This window comes from Salmo salar, chromosome 01 (assembly GCF_965601325.2).
Source record: "Salmo salar chromosome 01, fSalSal1, whole genome shotgun sequence".
In the NCBI taxonomy this organism is placed as follows: domain Eukaryota; kingdom Metazoa; phylum Chordata; class Actinopteri; order Salmoniformes; family Salmonidae; genus Salmo; species Salmo salar.
This window is the reverse complement of record NC_138291.1, coordinates 172,370,717-172,393,755: the sequence shown is the minus strand read 5'-3', so window position 1 is coordinate 172,393,755 and position 23,039 is coordinate 172,370,717. Positions and strand designations below refer to the sequence as shown.

The window sequence follows — 23,039 nt, the reverse complement described above, 5'->3', positions numbered from 1 at the left end:
AATATTAGGAAGGTGTTCCTAATGTTTTGTACACTCAGGGTATGTTGGCGCTTGTGCACACATCTGCATGTGTTTCATGGGACCTGTGTTTCCCCTGTTACAGCGTGCATGTGTCTCTCTGCCCATATTCTATTCGCGTGTGTGTGTGTGTGTGTGTGTGTGTGTGTGTGTGTGTGTGTGTGTGTGTGTGTGTGTGTGTGTGTGTGTGTGTGTGTGTGTGTGTGTGTGTGTGTGTGTGTGTGTGTGTGTGTGTGTGTGTGCCTTAAAATGCCTTTGTCACATCATCCATCCCCCTTCATCTTTTCAAAGAGAGACAGACTCTGAATAGAAAGCTTCCAATGAGTTAACAAGAAGAATGTGTTTACCAAACCATTGAATTAAACCCATGCCAGTAAGTGCCACAGGGCGGAACTATTTTAGTTGGAGAAATCTTGCCGCCTAGTGTCCCGGGGGCAGTGACGAGCGGAGCGCGAGGCTCCTGCAGTATGGTTATCATTGTCCCGCTGCCACAGTCATGTGACCTGCTGTGAATGGAAGAAAAGGGCACAAAGTGTCCGGAGAGAGACTCACACTGGTATACGATGATGTTACACTGTTTTATACAACAGCATTGTTGAATATTAGTTTCTGATTGGCTTGGAGGGCATTCTAGAATGTACTTTAAAACCAGATAATGGGACAGTTCATTACATACGCTCTTTCATGTAACAAGATGAGAGAGATGACCACAAGTGTAAACTTGGGTCAAATATTGACTATGTCAGGTGAATAGACAGTGGAGAAGAGTGTCAGCATCTAGACTAGAACATGAGAGTTTGGCTAAGCTATAGTTGTGTGGTGTGTTGATTATCACTTTCTTGTGTAGAATGTGACAGACAGGGGTTCGAAACTGTGTTTCCTGCATGCCATAAGACTGTGTTAGCCTGCTGAGTTAAAGCTTACCCACTGGGCAAAAACTGGTTGACTCAAAGTTGTTTCCTCGTAAGGGCATTTCAAATTTTTTTCACCCAACTTTTAACCTAAATCCAATGACACGTTGAACTTTTTTGATGTTGATTTCACGTTGAATTCACGTTAATTGACAACTCAACCAAATGTATGTCAAAACTAGACGTTGAACTGACGTCTGTGCCCAGTGGGTAGGCATTATCTTAGTGAGCCAACGCCAAGTCTTCAAGTCTAAATCAAGGTTGCTCCACTTACTCCCTAACACTGCTAGTAAAGAACAGAAGTACAGGCCATTGCTAACACAGTTAGTCTACCAATAAGTTGAATGGGGGTGGGCGCGGGAAAGAAAGTCCGGAGCATGATCATAGTAGGCTAATCCGTTTACCACGACTGTATCATTATCATAATATATCAAGCTCAGTTTGTTTTTGGGAGTGGCAAGCTCCTCCAGCTGCTAGCAATAAAAACAACATTATTCCTTTTTATAATTAAAGGGTTCAGGCATGGACACAGACTCCCTGGGACAGATAAAAATAAGCAAGGCTGTTACAGATGCTTCCACATTTTTGCTGGTTTCCTTTTCTTATTTGTGTAAATGCCTAGCTAGCTATATTCTTTTCTCCAAACTTGATGATGTATGTAAAACATACATTTATGCTACAGAGATTGGACACAATCAGGAATAGGAAGATCATGAGATTTGGTCAGAGTGATATTCAATGTTACTGCAGTACAATGAGTGATACATCCAATACACAGTGTGGTGTATTTCATGGTTCCAAAGAGCCTAAGGCTGGAAATTCAATCAATTACATGCTGTGAAATCCACAATGTGAAATACCAGATTGTTATGCATCATAGTGTGGAAAATATTGGGAAAATGTTTACTGGGTGTCATAAAACAAAGCAAAGATGTTCTATATGAAATGGTGTGATTTTGCAGTACAGAAAAGTGACTTTTTCCACATTACAGGTTTGATTAAATACCAGCCTCTGCACTCTTTAACATTAGAGTTGTAATAATTCATGAATAATTAAACTTTAAATGAATGTGAGATATTTGGGGGAGAGAACAGAGTGTAAGGGGAGGACAAATGGAGATGTGCCGTGATTGACAGGGACACATGTCCATGTTTACTGGACGACTATAAGAAGGGGGCGGAAGTTCTTTAGCCTCACAAAGAAATAAATGTGAGGGAGCCCACCCTAGTTACTCCTAAAGCGCTCCTTCATTTTTCTGAGACAGAATCATTCTGGACCTGTCAACTTACCATACTCTTATTCTTAAGGGAGGGGAAAGTTCTGGGTGCTCCTTACGGTGTCTCTAAGGGGCAAAGTACTGTAGCTTTTCATTGAGAATGTATTTCTCCCACCTTGAAACTCACCTTTTGAGTTGAACTGAGCTCATATTTGATAAAGCCCAATCCCTCTCCACTATAACAAAAGTTATTTGGTTGTTTGTTTACAACTCCAACCTAGTATTGCAGGATGGACTTATCCATCCCCTTTCTTCATTGTCTTTACATCATTATTACAATGGCATGACAAATCTCAGTAGACATGCAGAGCTAGACTGCCTGCCTTAATGTCTACCACTTCTAAAAATCTACAACAATTGTTGACAAAGCCTACTGTAAAATGAACCCGACTTTCATACGGTCTTAGTTACCTTTACAAATCCAAACCAAAGTTGCAACAAAGAAAAATTCTCATGGTATATTCATGCGAGGATGTATACTCTAGGATTAATATCATGTTTGGGTTTATTGCAGGTCAGCTGTTTTTTTTTTCTTCCCCGGGTGGTACTGTATTACATATCTGAATCGAATGACATAGATATAAATGTATTGTATAGTAGATCACATAGTAACATACTGTATCTGCAATTGGATTTAGATCCGATTTTGTTTTGCACTCGGCAGTGATCTGCTGGTGGCAGGTAGCCTAGCGGTTAGAGTGTTGGGCCAATATCCCCAAGGTTGCTAGTTTGAATCCTCAAGCTGAGGTGAAAAATCAGTCAATGTGCCCTTGAGCAAGGCACTTCACCCTAATTGCTCCAGGGTTGCCGTTGATAATGGTAGATGCTGGCCATGACCCCACTCTTTGAGGGTGTCTCAGGGAGAATCGAGATATGCAAAAAAATAACATTTCCTATTCGAAGATGCGTATAATACACACTTGGACAAATATAAGCACCCACCAAATTATTATATTACTGATCATCATTCAATTATAAACTAGGTGGTTCGAGTCCTGAATGCTGATTGGCTGACAGCTGTGGTATATCATATACCATGGTATGACAAAACATGTATTTTTACTGTACTAATTACCTTGGTAACCATTTTATAATAGCAGTAAGGCACCTCTGGGGTTTGTGGTATATGGACAATATACCACGGCTATGGGCTGTATCCAGGCACTCCGTGTTGCATTGTGCCAAAGAACAGCCCTTAGCCGTGGTATACTGGCCATATACCACACCCCCTCGGGCCTTATTGCTTAATTATACACCCTATCCCACGTAGCATACTTTTGACTCCTACATAGTAATGTGATGTTTCGGATGTATGCTGTTGGGTTTTACACTTTAGAATATGGAATATTTAGGAAGAACTTAAATGTAAATGGTTTAGCATTTCTATCTTAATTTAGATGAATTACGGTCATTAAGAGCAAGCAGAAGAAGAAACACATTGGCTCGGAAAAACTCCCTAGAAGGAAGAAACCTAGAGGAAACCATCTTAAAGGGAAAGCATATCCCGGCTATCTTCTTGGTTTCACCCATGTTCTAGCTAGCTAACGTTGGATTCACCCATGTTTTAATCTCGCAAAATTTGGTTTTGCCCATGTTCTAGCTTAACTTAGTCTCACCCATGTTCTAGCTAGCTTAAGTTGATTTCACCCATGTTATAGCTAGCTAAAATAGTTTTTCCCTTGTTCTAGCTAGCTTCTGTTGGTTTCACCCATGTTAAAGCTAGCTGAAATTGATTTCACCCATGTTCTAGCTAGCTAACATTGGTTTCATTCATGTTCTAATCCAGCTAAATTTAGTTTTGCCGATGTTCTAGCTAAACATAGTCTCACCCATGTTCTACCTAGCTAAAGTCGATTTCACCCATGTTCTAGCTAGCTGAAGTTGGTTTCACCCATGTTCTAATCTAGTTAAATTTGGTTTTGCCCATGTTCTAGCTAGCTAAACATGGCTAAATGGATGAGGATGGCATGAAGAGGTAGCCTATCCCCATCACATTCACAGTTCAATCTCTAGAGGAAGTATCACAGACAGACCCAGCAAATGTAATCTACACTATATTTGAGCAAGTTCTGATAATCGGAAATTCTTCTCTTATGACAACATTATTTTTCTCTAAAAGTCAAAGAGGGCACACACTTAACTTCAAAGAGCATTGCAGACCTCTGCAGTAGATATGAGGGTACAGAGCCAACACGTAAACCCTAGAAGGGATGGATTATTCAATCAAGAATCATACCGGTATACAGTATGTTTTCAGATTAAGTGTCTATTTGAGATCAGTCTTGTTAAAGACGCTCTAACATTGTTGGCAGCAGTAGTACAATTTGATCCTAAGTCCCAAATTTGGCAGCTTGATCAGCGTAACAGAGGTCAATTGCCGGGCAACAGGGATAGTTTAACAGTGGAACTATTGCACAAAGGGCTGAATCAAGTGAGCTGTTTTCAGGTTCAAGGGCTCAACGGTACCCAGGATTTGAAACCAGGTTGCACGTTTCATCACAATATAGTTTTGAATGTTCATTTTAGGACTGATGCCCAACTGAACATTCTACTCAATGCATTCCCAATGGGCGTTGATGTAGAGTTCATCTAAAGTGCATTACTGTGGCTTGGAAATGATGACATTTAAAAAGGAGACAAATAATTAGTAGGAAAACCTTTTGTCATCATTGTGATGTCACCAGATTGACTTTATATGCAGTATAACTTTAGCTAGCCAGCTAAGATTGAGGGGACAGCACTGAATTTTAGCTAGCTAACATTAGCATTGCTAGATATTTTTTACGAACATTACTACCTACCTAACATTGCCATCTCTCTAAAGTAAACTTGCCCTGCATCATAAGGATGGCAAAGTTGTTTCCTACTAATTATTTGCCTACTTTAGTAATCATATTTCCAATCCACTTTAGTGTAATTTAGACAAAACAGTCATTAGCCCCCGTTCAGAAAGACTGGGCATTAGTCATCAGTCAGGCATCAACATGGCTGCGGTGTTAGTAGAATGTCGATAACAATGGCAACGACGCGACCGAGTGACGGAGGAGCTACCCATCAATAGCAAACTTTCCCTAATGCACATCTTTTTTAACTACACAATGGCATAATACAATTTGTTATAAGATAACATCGTTTTGGCGTTATGACTAAGGCTTTCACGGTTGGCGCCTTCCGACATATCCCTCTGATATCCCTCTCTGCTTTTTGGGTCTGGGTCCTCAGAGCAGCAAAGTGTGTAACTCTATATTTCCACTCCAGGCCTCTCATATCCAAGTCCACTGCCTGGAAGCTGCCATAAACGGGCGACTTTACTGTCATTTCCTGCTCTCTTGTCTCCGGTGGCGGTCACACTTCCCTTCCTTACTGTCTGACCCTCCTCATCCGCTGATGTCTGACTGTCTGGAACCAACGACCTCCTTGGGTTCTAATCACACTTCTGATTATGAAACCTAGAGCGTTAGGTGAAATGATATGCGGACACTGGCCAGACCTGGGCTCAAGTAGTATTTAAAGTTTTTCAAATACTTTGCGTGTTTGCTCAAGTCGGCCTGGAGTACCAGATAGGGGGGCTGGACAGTTTTGAGACAGGAAAGCTCAATCAAGCACAGCTAACGCAGGTGGGGCATGAAATGGACCAAGTTACCTTTTTAGGGTTATGGGATGAGCAACATACATGACATCTGTCAACATACATGTTTATGAGTATATCCTAATGTTTTTTGTTTCCCCACATACATTTGACCATTAGTGTAATCCCCTTTAAAGTGCAATGCTTTATTGGGTTGTGTTAGCCTATGTGTTGTGCAGGGATCACTTGGCATTTGTTTAAAAACATTTTTTATTTAACCTTTATTTAACTAGGCAAGTCAGTTAAGAACAAATTCTTATTTACAACGACGGCCTACCAAAAGGCAAAAGGCCTCCTGCTGGGATTGGATTAAAAATACAAATATAAATAAAATATAAATATAGGACAAACGCACACATCACGACCAGAGAGACAACACTACATAAAGAGAGACCTAAGTCAACAACATAGCAAGGCAGCAACACATGACAACACAGCATGGTAGCAACATAACATGGTAGCACCGCAACATGGTAGCAGCACAAAACATGGTACAAACATTATTGGGCACAGACAACAACACAAGGGGCAAGAAGGTAGAGACAACTATAGATCTCGCAAAGCAGCCACAACTGTCAGTAAGAGTGTCCATGATTGAGTCTTTGAATGAAGAGATTGAGATAAAACTGTCCAGTTTGAGTGTTTGTTGCAGCTCGTACCAGTCGCTAGCTGCAGCGAACTGAAAAGAGGAGCGACCCAGGGATGTGTGTGTTTTGGAGACCTTTAACAGAATGTGACTGGCAGAAGGGGTGTTGTATGTGGAGGATGAGGGCTGCAGTATATTTCTCAGATAGGGGAATTGTACAGCTTTTCTGAATGCACCACCTGTCCCAATAAACAGTAGCAAGGGGCTGTTTAGAGAAAGACCATTTGAACACAGTATGCTTTGGAGACATTAGTGAGCATGATAAGTGGCAACCGACACACACACACACACACACACACACACACACGGACACAGACAGACGTGCATGCACACACACCACAAACCTGCACACGCATAGGTACGCACACACACACACACACACACACACACACACACACACACACACACACACACACACGGACACGGACACGGACACGGACACAGACAGACGTGCATGCACACACACCACAAACCTGCACACGCATAGGTACACACACACACACACACACACACACACACACACACACACACACACACACACACACACACACACACACTCTTAATTAGGCTGTGCCTCTCACTGCTTGTGCCTGGTACTTCACTGAACAGTGTTTTACAGGTGTTGAGTAGTTCACGTACAGTTGTTGACATTTTCTAGACATTTGTATAGTTCTGTTATTTAGCTAAGTGGTTTCCAATGTATTTCCTGATGTGAAGTGAAATAGAATTTTCCCCAATTCTGCTCTACATCTTCTATAGCAAGTACATTGAAACCAGTGATGTAGTGGAGGGTAAAGTTTACCGACCTTTTGGGAAAAAATGCATTGAAAGTATAGCGAACGTAATTTTTTGCACCGCGACTGCCGATCAAAGTTTACCCACCAATTTTTCTAGCACTACATTACTGATTGAAACCGCCATGTCTTAAAGCATTAGGTAGTAAGGTTGGGCGGTATGCAGACTTCCATACCTTCATACAGTTCCTGTACCATACCGGGGTATACAGTATTACCGGCAGAGGGGCACATTGTTTTGATTATTTCTTATGCTAACAAATGCTAACAAAATACTAGCGAATTCCCTTAGCTGACGCTAGCTATATGCTAATAAGCGCAAGCGAACATAAACCAAATGCAAGGACAGACAACCCGGCTCATAAAGTTATACATCTATCTCAAAAGGATACTCACACTTGATCCAGAAGGGGATTGATTGTCTTTGCTGTAACCAAGCAGCTTGATATTGCAAGCTAGACACCTAACGTTATAGCTAGCAAGTTAGCAAACCAAAATGCATAGCTGGAGCCCTGAGCTGGAGAAAATGTATTTGGCACATCTTAGATAGTTAACTTATACGATATTTAGCTGGCAAACATTAGTTGCGAATTCCATGTGTAACTTGATCACCTCTCTTGTGCTTCTCAACAGTGGATCGTCACGTCACATTTGCTCCATGTGCTCTTTGTAAACGAACATACAATGTGACTGGCTCAATCAAATTTTTGGGGGACGGTATTGAAAATCATACCGTCAGTACTTCAAAATACCCTTTCATCCGGTGTACGGTATACTGGCCAAGCCTTTTAGGTAGGGAGATAGGTAGTTGGTAGAGGACTATACTCATTATGGGACCCCATACTGGTGCAGTTTCCCAGGCAAAGTGTGTTTAAAAGAAAGGCAGGTTGTCCTGGTATACAGCTGAGTGGGTCAGGTGAAAGGCAGATGACACACCACAGACGACAAGAGACACAGCAGCTGTGTTTGTTCTGTGTTCTTTCTTCACTCACTCTCTCTTTCTCTCTTTCTCTCTCTCTCTCTCTCTCTCTCTCTCTCTCTCTCTCTCTCTCTCTTTGTCTTGTCTCTCAAAGCTCAGATCATGCAAAGACAAACTAACCATATCAATTTGAATCAATCAAGATAAAGACAACTACAACGCTTTAAAGTTTCACTAAGAACATAGACCTACTCATTCATTCTCTCTCTACCGGTAAAAGTTTCCAACTCCAAAGCTTCACGTTCATGCTAATTGAAGTTTCATTGAATTAAATAGATAAGGACTTTTGTGATAAGGTGTTTGGAGTCTTGCCCCACCACTGTGACATACACGAACACACAGTCGAATACATGCACCCACCCACACGCACACACAGCACAGGGTTATTCAAGTTCCTCCTGAATGTAAAGGAAATGGGAAGTGCTAGATTATTTTGATTATCTAGTAAAGGAAACTGTCTGTCCTGTCGAGGTATTCCGACTGCAAGTCCAATCAAAACTCATGAACTAACTCACTTGATCGGTAAAGCAGATGTCACAGGAAGAGATCATGGCACTGTCAATTTAGCAATTTAGCTAAATACATCCTCTGGGTCATTTACATGCTAATGTGGGCGGACTAATGAAAGATCTGACATTCAAACTTTTTAAGAATTCAATTCGCCTTCTAAGAAGAAATAATTAAAAGTTATAGATTTAAAGTATCAGAATATGGCAAAATGATTTGTTCTGTGTTGTAGGATTTGTCAGATGAAAACTCAAGCTCCTATAAGACTCTTAGTTATTCACACTTGTACATGTAGATAAACTCAAGGTTCAAACCCTGCCAAAGCCCTGCAATAGACTAGCGTCCTGTCCAGGGTTAGTACTTGTACATGAAGCTGCTCCTATGAGCCTCTTGTAAGGCAACAACCCAGCTAGCACATTTTGTTCCTTGGAAGTTGTGGGAACATACATTTTTGGTTTCCCATTGTTTCTGGGAACGAAGCCATAAGTTGCTGAATTTTTAAGTTTTAAAACTGAATTTTAAAGTTTTGAGAACGGAAGTGAGATTTTTGCCTGTTCTGGTAACGTTCATTTTTAGGTTGCAGGAAGGTTCTGAGAACGTTTTACTCCGGTTCCCTGAAAGTTTCCCTGAGAGGTTTTATTAACATTCTGAGAATAAAAATGATATGTTATTTGAAGGTAATTAACCCTTTTTGAACTCCAGGCACAGATGAAAATACATTTGCTTAGGCATTAATTATGCAAACACATGTATTTTTTATTGTGACGCGGCGTCAGTGCGATTCAAACCAAAGATCTTCTGTCCTCTATCTATGGAATTAGTCCCCTGCCCCACCAATACATTCAGAACAGATTTCAACAACGTATTAACTGTGTGACATCAGGCCCCTACTCTACAATCACATATCTATAACACTAAATATATGTGTACGTGTGAGTAGAGTGCGTATGTTATCGTGTGTTTGTATTCATGTGTCTATGTTTGTGTTGCTTCACAGTCCCTGCTGTTTCATACGGTGTATTTGTATCTGTTTTTTAAGTCTAATTTTACTGCTTGCTTGAGTTACTTTATGTGGAATAGAGTTCCATGTAGTCATGGCTCTATGTAGTACTGTGTGCCTCCCATAGTCTATTCTGGACTTGGGGACTGAACAGTAGTCCAGGTGCGACAAAACTAGGGCCTGTAGGACCTGCCTTGTTGATAGTGCTGTTAAGAGTGCAGAGCAGCGCTTTATTATAGACAGATTTCTCCCCACCCTAGCTACTGTTGTATCAATATGTTTTGACCATGACAGTTTACAATCCAGGGTTACTCCTAGAAGTTTAGTCTCCTCAACTTGCTAAATTTCCACATTATTCATTACAAGATTTAGTTGAGGTTTAGGTTTTAGTGAATGATTTGTCCCAAATACAGTGCTTTTAGTTTTTGAAATATTTAGGACTAACTTATTCCTTGCCACCCATTCTGAAACGAACCACGCTCTCACCAAGCTCTAAGAAACATATGGTTCTCAGAATGTTATGCGCTAGCTGGGGATTGATCGTCCCCTATCACCCAAAACTGTTACACCCTATGCACCAATTGGCTATTGCCTGTTTACCACTCTTCAATATCTGACTGTACTAACCACTGCTGTCATAACTGACAACTCCACTAACCAGCATATACTGTGTAAAACAGCTTGTCATTTCATAATCTCAATTCTGAATAGTTCTCTAGTGAACTAACTTTGGACGGCTAAGCCCCACGTTGGCAGAAGTGCCTAAAGAAGACTGCATGTTTTGGCAAATGAATATTTTGTGCACGGACTCAGTCCGTCCTCTGTTTGTGCTTGGATGAACTTCCCCGGGGCATCCGATACTGGCCTGCTATGCACAGCATATCAAAGCCCTGTTGGCCCCCTAAGCCCTGCATCAGGAGTGGTGTGTATAGTGTGTGTAGGGTTCTTTCACACGCACAGCAACACCCTTGTTTGTGAACTGCTGCAGTTGTCCCGGGGAGGGGGTTTGGGGTTTTGCGGGGTGGGTGCAGCTGTGCCCGTTAGCTCAGTGAAACCGGAGAGCGAGCCCCTGGTGCCCCCATTAACCGCCCGCATAGACACACTGTCATCAGCGAGAGGCCGCAGAAGCCCGTCGTCTCGTTGACTTCCAACATCCTCTTTCTACTGGGGTTTCGGGAGGCTAGCCTGAGGCCGAGATGCAGCCCTGGTGGTTAGCCTTTTATTTGGTTAGCTAGCTAGCGCAGAGAGACATGGAGAGCAGCTGTAGAAGCAACGTGGTCACATCATATACATGAAGTTGCATCCACCAGTGGTGTCTTTCTATCACTACAAGCTTCAATCCTGGCAGGAGGCCCAACCTGCCACACTAACAATGTTTGATTTGTAGACTATTTTGCATATTAGCTAGTCTTACACTACACACAATGGGATTTTTTATTTATTTAAACGCCTCTGACAAATTCTGAAAGTTCTTTGAGAGAACTATCCCTTCAAGCTGTAATCTAAATCTTGCACGCAAAGATTCAAAGTTTAAAAATCATCAAAGAAACATTATACTATTTGGAGCCAGTGCTGCATTTTTACTTAGTTTTTTACTTGTTTATGTGCTGCCATAGACTTCTACCATGGACAGTTGCCTGGGATGTGACATGACTGTTGATGCCAGGGATGCTTTGTCTAAGCAGTGTACTATCAGACAGGAGGTATAGAAAATTGAGAGAGACAGAGACAGAGAGAAAGAGACAGAGAGAGAGAGCAAACTGGTTTCAACATGGCCATTAGCAAAAGGAGGTTTTGGATTCCTCTGAGACTAAACACTGTTAGGGCCTTGATGGCACAGGGATGGGCTTGCACCAATGGGATGCATTGTTGGCTTGGGTTTTTCCCCCTCCCATTTTGCAGTCTTGCCTGTAAAATACTGGATGGGGAGGCTGAAGCGGGCGAGACGTGGATTTCTGCACAAAGTATTGCAATATACAAATGACCGGCTTTGGGTCTCAAGGACATTGCCCCTGACACCCTTCCACCCTCTGTGAGTCAGGCAGGAAGTGATGACTCAGTGGGCAGTGGACAGGGCCAGTTTGGACCTGTTTTAATACTTTAAGAATACATCCTTCCCTCCTACTGCCCTCAAAAAAGTCCCGAGAAGGTTTCTGAGATTTGATAGGGCTCATTTGTATCAAAGCATGTCAGATCAGTGACATTTGTATTTTCAATGTGTGACGCTGATCCAACCTTTCCACACGCACAGGTTCTTCTGTATCTCCGATGTGATGATTGTGGTAGATTTAGCTTGTTGTAATAGTGTGCGCAGGGGTGGAATTTGGGAAAATAATACATGTGGGGAACCGTAATGGGGACATGTTCCCCGGGTAGAGAATTTGCTGCTTATAATGTTGTGCATATGACTTATTCCACATGTTGTTGTGTTACAGCCTGAATTCAACATTTATTAAATATATATTTTTCTCACCCAGCTACACACAACACTGCATAATGACAAAGTGAAAACATGTTTAACATTTTTGCAAATTTAGTGAAAATGAATTGTAGAAATATCATATTTTACGTAAACGTTCACAACCCTGAGGCAGAACATGTTAGAATCACCGTTGGCAGCGATTACAGCTCAGGGGCGGAAATCTCGGGAGGGACGGGGGGGACACGACCCCCCCATCCTGGGAAAAATATGATTTGTCCCCCCCAATATATCACTGAAACATAACTATGTAATTTAAATGATATTAATAATACGCAATGAAAGCAATTGTGCTGATTATGGACACTTAATAGCGCGTTTTTAAGTTTCAAAAGATTGCGACCCCCCCACCCTTTGCCTCACAATGGTTTGATCCACTGCCAGTTCCTTAGCTTGCTAGGTAACGTAGAGGTCGTATCTACTGTCTGAAAGGCACTCAATGCACGTAACTGACGTGAGGTTAATCCAGTCAATCGCGCACACACACTAGCTGAATATGCAGAGCTAGCGCGCAAATATTAACTATTAAGCTAGCTAGTACCTATTCCATTTATGTGGCATCGTCAAAGATGGAATCTTTGCTATCGTCAATTTATTTCAAGATCAGCATGCATGTAAGTTAGTGCTTCAAAGTCCCTGTGATAAGGTTAGCGATAAACTGAACAGAACTACACTCTCTTCTACCATTGTTTGAAATCTATTTAATGGTCTCGTTGCAAAAGCTAAATTGTCGCAAGGGAACTTTTATTTATATATTTTATTTCACCTTTATTTAACCCGGGTAGCAAGGATTATAGCAAACACCACTGAATTGGTGCTCGCTAGCTTTGCAAATTCAGCTATTGTTAGAAGCCAGCCAATATGAAACAAACTATTAAAATTACAAAAGGTTGCAGCACATGTTGTGTAAATGGTGAACTCATACAGCTGTCAACTTGTCACTTCAATCCGTTTCACATTTGCTAGCTACCTTTTAGATCGAAGCCCATATAGAATGATAGAAGATAAGATGATAGAAGCCCATCTCCTACTGTAAATAACCTACATACTGTGTGTGTGTAGCCAACCAGGTAGAAAAATGGCAGAAAAATGGCAGAAAAAAGACAGACATCAGAGTATTTTTCAGTAAACCAAAACGCAAAGTAAGAACCCTAGTAGCCTAATATCTCAAAGACTAGTTGATAAAATGTTCATTAGAAAGAAATGAAATTCTAATGGAAATGTTTCACAATGATGTCATTAGGCAGAGCAGGCAACAGATGGCACACAGACAGCAGAGTTGGGGACAGATATGCAGGGACAGACTGGCAGAGTCAGGGAGTGTCAGGTAAGTTTGTTGAGTCTTTGTTTGGCAACATTATGAAAGGTTCTCAATTTTTTTTACTTGTAAAATAGGAACATAATTGGAAAATGCCATGGATACCCCCACTCTCAACTTAAACTGGTGACTGAACTAAGATTGGTTAAAGGCAATGGTATTGCTGTTGTGATTAGTTGTGTAGTTTTGGGTACCGGTAGTTAGGAGTACGGCAAACACCTTATTTCTTTGGTTCCTCAATATACATTTACCATATTAAACGTAGGCTATGTGTTACAGCACTACTTTTGGTGTCCCCCCTCAGGAATTGCTCTTGAGAATATTGAATGTAATTGTCCCCTCCAAAGTTGATATCAGAATTTCGCCCCTGTTACAGCTGTGAGTCTTTCGGGGTGAGTCTTTGCATACCTAGATTGAACAATATTCACACATTATTCTTAAAAAAATTATTCAAGCTCTGTCAAGTTGGTTGTTGATCATTGCTAGACAACCATTTTCAATTTTGCCATAGCTTGTTAAGCCGATTTATGTCAAAAATGTAACTAGGCCACTCAGGAACATTCAATGCCATCTTGTTAAGCAACTCCACTGTATATTTGACCCTGTGTTTAAGGTTATTGTCCTACTGAAAGGTGTACTTGTCTCCCAGTGTCTGTTGTAAAGCAGACTGAACCAGGTTTTCCTCTAGAAATGTGCCTGTGCTAAGCTCTATTCTGTTTCTATGTACCCTAAAAACCTCCCTAGTCCTTGCTGATGACAAGCATACTCATAACATGATGCAGCCACCACCATGAAGAGTGGTACTCAGTGATGTGTTGTGTTGGATTTGCCCCAGACATAACGCTTTGTATTCAGGATATACATGTTTTTTTTTTTCACCCTTATTTAACAAGGTAGGCTAGTTGAGAACAAGTTCTCATTTGCAACTGCGACCTGGCCAAGATAAAGCAAAGCAGTTCGACACATACAACAACACAGAGTTATGCATGGAATAAACTAGTCAATAATACAGTAGAAAAAGTCTATATACAGTATGTGCAAATGAGGTAGGATAAGGGAGGTAAGGCAATAAATAGGCCATGGTGGCGAAGTAATTACAATATAGCAATTAAACACTGGAATGGTAGATGTGCAGAAGATGAATGTGCAAGTAGAGATACTGGGGTTCAAAGGAGCAAGATAAATAAATATATACAGTATTGGGATGAAGTAGATAGATGGGCTATATTACAGATGGGCTATGTACAGGTGCAGTGATCTATGAGCTGCTCTGACAGCTGGTGCTTAAAGCTAGTGAGGGAGATATGAGTCTCTAACTTAAGTGATTCTTGCAGTTCGTTCCAGTCATTGGCAGCAGAGAACTGGAAGGAAAGGCGGCCAAAGGAAGAATTGGCTTTGGGGGTGACCAGTGAGATATACCGGCTGGAGCGCATGCTACGTGTGGGTGCTGCTATGGTGACCAGTGAGCTGAGATAAGGCGGAGCTTTACCTAGCAGAGACTTGTAGATGACCTGGAGCCAGTGGGTTTGGCGACGAGTATGAAGCGAGGGCCAGCCAACGAGAGCGTACATGTCGCAGTGGTGGGTAGTATATTCGGATGCGACGTCCGTCTTTCAGATGGGATGTCCGTCTTTTGGATGGGACATTAAACGGGTGTCCTGACTCTCTGAGGTCATTAAAGATCCCATGGTACTTATCGTAAGAGTAGGGGTGTTAACCCCGGTGTCCTGGCTAAATTCCCAATCTGGCCCTCAAACCATCACGGTCACCTAATAATCCCCAGTTTACAATTGGCTCATTCATCCCCTTCCTCTCCACCGTAACTATTCCCCAGGTCGTTGCTGTAAATGAGAACGTGTTCTCAGTCAACTTACCTGGTAAAATAATGGATAAATAAATAAATATGGGGCTTTGGTGACAAAACGGATGGCACTGTGATAGACTGCATCCAATTTGTTGAGTAGAGTGTTGGAGGCTATTTTGTAAATGACATCGCCGAAGTCGAGGATCGGTAGGATAGTCAGTTTTACGAGTGTATGTTTGGCAGCATGAGTGAAGGATGCTGTGTTGCGAAATAGAAAGTCGATTTTAGATTTAATTTTGGATTGGAGATGCTTAATGTGAGTCTGGAAGGAGAGTTTACAGTCTAGCCAGACACCTAGGTATTTGTAGTTGTCCAAATGTTCTAAGTCAGAACCGTTCAGAGCAGTGTTGCTGGACAGGCGGGCAGGCAGGCAGCGATCGGTTGAATCGCATGCATTTAGTTTTATTTGCATTTAAGAGCAGTTGGAGGCCATGGAAGGAGAGTTGTATGGCATTGAAGCTCGTCTGGAGGTTAGTTAACACAGTGTCCAAAAAGGCCAGAGGTATACAGAATGGTGTCGTCTGCGTAGAGGTGGATCAGAGAATCACCAGCAGCAAGAGCGACATCATTGATGTATACAGAGAAGAGAGTCGGCCCGAGAATTGAACCCTGTGGCACCCCCATTAGAGACTGCCAGAGGTCTGGACAACAGGCCCTCCGATTTGACACACTGAACTCTATCAGAGAAGTAGTTGGTGAACCAGGTGAGGCAATCATTTGAGAAACCAAGGCGGTTGAGTCTGCCGATAAGAATGTGGTGATTGATTGAGTTGAAAGCCTTGGCCAGGTTGATGAATACAGCTGCACAGTAATGTCTCTTATCGATGGCGGTTATGATATCGTTTAGGACCTTGAGCGTTGGTGAGGTGCACCCATGACCAGCTCTGAAACCAGATTGCATAGCGGAGAAGGTACGGTGGGATTCGAAATGGTCGGTAATCTGTTTGTTAACTTGGCTTTCGAAGGATAGATATAGGTCTGTAGCAGTTTGGGTCTAGAGTGTCTCCCCCTTTAAAGAGGGGATGACCATGGCAGATTTCCAATCTTTGGGAATCTCAGATGATACGAAAGAGAGGTTGAACAGGCTAGTAATAGGGGACGCAACAATTTCGGCAGATAATTTTAGAAAGAGGGTCCAGATTGTCTAGCCCGGCTGATTTGTAGGGGTTCAGATTTTGCAGCTCTTTCAGAACATCAGCTATCTGGATTTGGGTGAAGGAGAAATGGGGGAGGCTTGGGCGAGTTGCTGTGGGGTGTGGAGAGCTGTTGATCGGGGTAGGAGTAGCCAGGTGGAAAGCATGGCCAGCCGTAGAAAAATGCTTATTGAAATTTTCAATTATAGTGGATTTATCGGTGGTGACAGTGTTTCCTAGCCTCAGTGCAGTGTGCAGCTGGGAGGAAGTGCTCTAATTCCCCATGGACTTTACAGTGTCCCAGAACTTTTTTGAGTTTGTGCTACAGGATGCAAATTTCTGCTTGAAAAGCTAGCTTTAGCTTTCTTAACTGCCTGTGTATATTGGTTCCTAACTTCCCTGAAAAGATTCATATCACGGGGGCTATTCGATGCTAATGCAGAACGCCATAGGATGTTTTTGTGCTGGTCAAGGGCAGTCAGGTCTGGAGAGAACCAAGGGCTATATCTGTTCCTGGTCCTACATTTTTTTTATGGGGCATGCTTATTTAAGATGGTAAGGAAGGAACTTTTAAAGAATAACCAGGCATCCTCTACTGACAGGATGAGGTCAATATCGATTAGGCTAGGTCGATTAGAAAGGCCTGCTTGCTGAAGTGTTTTAGGGAGCGTTTGACAGTGATGAGGGGTGGTCTGACCGCAGACCCATTACGGATGCAGGCAATGAGGCTGTGATCGCTGAGATCTTGGTTGAAAACAGCAGAGGTATATTTGGAGGGCAAGTTGGTTAGGATGATATCTATGAGGGTGCCCGTGTTTACGGATTTAGGGTTGTACCTGGTGGGTTCATTGATAATTTGAGTGAGATGGAGGGCATCAAGCATAGATTGTAGGATGTCCGGGGTGCATGTCCTAGTTTAGGTCACCTAGCAACACGAGCTCTGAAGATAGATGGGGGCAATCAGTTTGCATATGGTGTCCAGGGTACAGCTGGGGGCAAAGGGTGGTCTATAGCAAGCGGCAACGGTGAGAGACTTTCTGGAAAGGTGGATTTTTTTAAGTAGAAGCTTGAATTTTTTGGGTACAGACCTGGATAGTAAGACAGATCTCTGCAGGCTATCTTTGCAGTAGATTGCAACACCACCCCCTTTGGCAGTTCTATCTTGTTGGAAAATGTTATAGTTAGGGATGGAAATTTCAGGGTTTTTAGTGGTCTTCCTAAGCCAGGATTCAGACACGGCTAGGACATCCGGGTTGGCAGATTGTGCTAAAGCAGTGAATAAAACAAACTTAGGGAGGAGGCTTCTAATGTTAACATGCATGAAACCAAGGTTTTTACAGTTACAGAAGTCAACAAATGAGAGCACCTGGGAGTAGGAGTGGAGCTAGGCACTGCAGGGCCTGAATTAACCTCTATATCACCAGAGGAACAGAGGAAGAGTAGGATAAGGGTTCGGCTAAAGGCTATCAGAACTGGTCGTCTAGTATATTCGGAACAGACAGTAAAAGGAGCAGGTTTCTCGGCACGATAGAATAGATTCAAGGCATAATGTACAGACAAAGGTATGGTAGGATGTGAGTACAGTGGAGGTAAACCTAGGCATTGAGAGATAATTCCTCTGCCACATTTTTAGCAGTTTTACTTTAGTGCCTTATTGCAAACAGGATGCATGTTTTGGAATATATTTTTATTCTGTACAGACTCCCTTCTTTTCACTCTGTCACTTAGGTTAGTATTGTGGAGTAACTGCAATGTAATTGATCCATCCTCAGATTTCTTATATCACAGCTATTAAACTCTGTAACTGTTTTAAAGTCACCATTGGCCTCATGGTGAACTCCCTGAGTGGTTTCCTTCCTCTACGGCAACTGATTTAGGAAGGACACCTGTATCTTTGTAGTGACTGGGTGTATTGATACAACATCCAAAGTGTAATTAATAACTTCATCATGCTGAATGGGATAGTCAATGTCTGCTTTTTTTTATTTTTACCCATCTACCAATAGGTGCCCTTCTTTGCGAGGCATTGGAAAACCTCCCTGGTTTTTGTGGTTGAATCTGTGTTTGAAATTCACAGCTCGACAGAGGGACCTTACAGATAATTGTATGTGTGGGGTACAGAGATGAGGTACTCATTCATGCAACTTATTATGCAACTTATTATGTGACATGTTAAGCACATTTTTACCCCTGAAATTATTTAGGCTTGCCATGACAAAGGGGTTGAATACTTATTGACTCAATACATTTCAGCTTTTCAGTTTTAATTTGTAAAATAAATTCTAAAAACATAATTTCACGTTGACATTATGGGTTATTGTGTATAGGCCAGTGACACAAAATCTCACAAAATGCATTTTAAATTAAGGCTTTAACACAACAAAATGTGGAAAAAGTCAAGGGGCGTGAATACTTTCTGAAGACACTGTAATGTGCTCTTGAGGATCTTTCACATAGTAGTTATGTAGTTATGTCTGTCCTGAATATTTCCATCCAATGTACGGTACTAGGTCTTGTCATAAATAGCAATTCAGCTTCATTCTGGAGATATACTGTACATCTAGTTAAAGCTTCTTAAATGTTCTGAAAACTGTACTGGGAAAATGAATATTTATCTTAGAAGACTTCAAATGAAACAATAGACAGTAAACGATGTTGAATGAAGCCCAATAATTATATGTGGGGAAGCAGTCAGTTTTTTGGGGTTTGCCACACAGATGCCCCACCAAGGAGAAATTCAGAATGGATGAGAAACAGACTCCAAATAAATTCAAAGTGTACCACAGAAGGAAACGTCAGTGGTAGGGGAGTCCAGTGCTTGTCTTCAATTTGGTCCCCTCAGAATGGAAAACAATGCAATAACAACCGTTAGCGGGTAATTTTTTGTTGTTGCGACCACTTCTATTTGCTGTTGTATATTGATTTATGGTTGAAATATGGTTGAAACTCTGTTGACTACTGTCAAGATAATTTTGTTTTTATATGCAAAGGTAATATCTTCTGAATGGTTACTTTTGACCACTTACTTGACGAAAAGGATACGCCTGGAGCTTGTGGCTCTCCCTTATCATTATTGGTGGCTTGGGATCACAAATAGCAGCAACGGTTTTGGAACCAACAATCTGTTGGCTGAATCCTGTCATTCTGGTAAACTATGAAACAAATGCCATACTGTTTGAGGGAGACGCTTACGTTTTGGGGTTAAATGAGTCAAAATGCTACAGAAATAGAACTTTGGATGATTTGGCATAAGATGTGAAGTCTTGGAGAATGCAAACGTCATGGTTTTAATACCTTATACTTGAAAACTAAAGTCACTCTTCATATTCTGTAAGTAACATCATGGAGATACGTCAACGTCAGTATGTCTCTGTTATGAAACGATTAAACAGAGTGGCATAACCTAATGTTTGATCTTACCACATCGCACCATTTCGAATCATGCCCTATTTTTAGGCTACAATTATGAATAGTCGAGAACTTTTCTTGTGACATTATTTCATAACTCAATGAAGCCGCTGACAAAGGCCTTGAGGCCGATACGTAAAGCTTATTTCAAGAACAGTGATACTAACAAAAGCAGTGTGCGGGTTTCTTCTTTTTTTCATGCACCTGCAAAAAAGATAGCTCAGATGTGCGAGTGCTTTTCGAATTTTGAATAACTCAATGAACAAAAGCATCAGTAGTATTTCACGGTCCGAATTACAGGGCTCTGTGTTGTCATCCTCCTCACCGCTGACTTTCTCTGTTCTCATTGACCGTGAGGGCATACAAGGTCATTCTTTGGGGTTTGGGTGCTCAACATCATGTCAACTCAGGGCCTCTTAAAACCTCTTTTACAAGTGCATTCTCTGGAATCTGTTGCAGTGACTAAAACTAACAAAGCAAATGGATCCAATGGGTGTTGATGGAAAGCAGATGGTTAGTGAGGATTTTTTTGTGCCGCAGTGTCAATTCATGCTGCGAGTGGATTTATTCGCATACTGTATATTTCTGAAAAGCATTTTTTATGCTACGCATATGGGAATGTTTATGTGGTTTGTATCTTTTTATATTAGTGTGAAGGCAGGGCACTGTGAAGTGCATTTTTAACCTCTGTGAACTATGGGTTCTGAATTATGAAGGGCCCTCCGAAGGGACTTTGAGTACAGTACTTAGAGTAGGGTGCCATGAAAGTAAGCCAAATATTAAGCCTGATGGGTGAAATTGAACTTATAGAAGTATTGACAGTGGAACTTTTAGTAAGGTTACGAAGAACTGCACTTTGAAGAACACTCCAATGGACTCTTTAAGGGAACTTTGTAGTGAACTCCATTGGGAGGTACAATGCCTTCAGAAAGTATTCACACTCTTTTACTTTTTCCACATTTTGTTGTGTTACATACAGCCTGAATTTAAAACTGATTCAATTGAGATGTTGTGTCACTGATCTACACACAATACCCTATAATGCCGAAGTGGTCTTTTTTGTTGTTGAATTTTTTACAAATTAATAAAATATGAAAAGCTGAAATGTCTTGACTCAATAAGTAGTCGACCCCTTTGTTATGGCAAGCCTAAATAAGTTCAGGAGTAAAAATGTGCTTAACAAATCACATATCACATAATAAGTTGCATGGACTCATTCTGTGTTCAATAATAGTCGTTAACATTATTTTTTTAATGACTAACCCATCTCTGTACCCCACACATACAATTATCTGTAAGGTCCCTCAATCGATTAATGAATTTCAAGCACAGATAAATTAATAAATGAGACTTTGGATGATGTATCAATATACCCAGTCACTACAAAGATACAGGTGTCCTTCCAGAGAGGTGATTTCACCACGAGGCCGATGGTGATTTTAAAACAGTTACAGAGTTTTATGGTTGTAATAGGAGAAAACTGAGGATGGATCAACAACATTGTAGTTACTCCACAATACTAACCTAAATGACAGAGTGAAAAGAAGGAAGCTTGTACTGAATAAAAAATCTTCCAAAACATGCATCCTGTTTGCAATAAGTCTGCTTTCCAACAGACACTGGGAGACTAATTCACCAGCAGGACAATACCCTAAATCACAAGGCCAAATCTGCACTAGAGTTGTTAACCAAGGCAAGAATTATTGTTCCTGAGTAGCCTAGTAACAGTTTTGACTTAAACCGGCATGAAAATATATGTCAAGACTTGAAAATGGCTATCTAGCAATGATCAAAAACCAACTTGACAGAGCTTGAAATTATTTTAAATATTGTACAATCCAGGTGTGCAAAGCTCTTAGAGACTTACCCAAAAAGACTCACGGCTGTAATCGCTGCCAAAGGTGTTTCTAACATGTATTGACTCGGGGGGTTGAATACTTATCTAATTAAGATATATTAGTGTTTTATTTTTCATTAATTTGTAATAAATATTCAAATGTTTCTTCCAAATTTGACATTACAGAGTATTTTGTGTAGATCGATGACAAAAAAATACAATTTAATTCATTTTAATCCCACTTTGTAACACAACAGAATGTGGAAAAAGTCAAGTGGAGGGGATACTTACTGAAGGCACTGTAAGTGTGTCATTCCCGTGGAGTGGCCACTGGGCCACGTTTACACAGACGCTGTACTAATTGTCTAACAGTGAGGAGCTCTGTGGGGGAATAGACTCACCATCCTGTCCCCACACCACAAGCTGTCACTGTAACCGTAGGCATTCTGACGGCGAGATGAAGTCAAGTACCAGTTTTAATTTGTGTTTGTCGGTTGTTTTTGCACACACATACACACACACACACACACACACACGCACACACACACACACACACACACACACACACACACACACACACACACACATACGCACACACACACACACACACACACACACACACACACACACACACACACACACACACACACACACACACACACACACACAACAATAGATATCGAAGGCTTGCGTTTACTTCAAGTTACCTATTCAAATGTGTTTATAACAACCGACTACAGGAAAGACAGGACACCAACTCATGAGCAGCTGGATTCTAATTTCTGTCTGCTGTCGTCTCCCAGGTGTAGCTTCCACCCAAGATGGCCGCCTCCTCTTTCCTGTGGCACTACGCGACTATCCTCCTGGCGGTGATGTACTGCTTCTTGCCCCGCTCCACCTCCTCCCTCAATCTGGAGGACCCCAACGTCTGCAGCCACTGGGAGAGGTAGGCCAGACACACCCACAGGGACCAGACACACCCAAAGGGGCCAGACACACCCACAGGGGTCAGACACACCCACATACAGGGACACACCTTCTCACAGGTGTGCATTATTTAACACCACCACAGCCTTAGAGTTACACCCTAGAGTTAAGTTAAAGTCTGAGTTGAGTTAAGTTAAAGTTTGAGTTGAGTTAAGTTAAAGTCTGAGTTGAGTTACCGTAATTTCCGGACTATTAAGCGCACCTGAATATAAGCCGCACCCACTGAATTTATTTTGAACATAAATAAGCCGCC

At 41.6% G+C, this 23,039-nt stretch overlaps 1 protein-coding gene across 2 annotated transcripts in view; it reads left to right on the top strand.

Moving 5' to 3' along the window:
* megf10 (multiple EGF-like-domains 10) overlaps window positions 1-23,039 on the top strand; it is a 116,864-nt gene that overhangs the window by 5,307 nt on the left and 88,518 nt on the right. For both annotated transcript variants that reach the window (XM_045693502.2, XM_014143939.3), the window contains exon 2: window positions 22,603-22,745. In XM_045693502.2, the coding sequence (XP_045549458.1) occupies window positions 22,621-22,745 (125 nt within the window). In that variant the 5' untranslated portion in view covers window positions 22,603-22,620. The remainder of the gene's footprint in view (window positions 1-22,602; window positions 22,746-23,039) is intronic.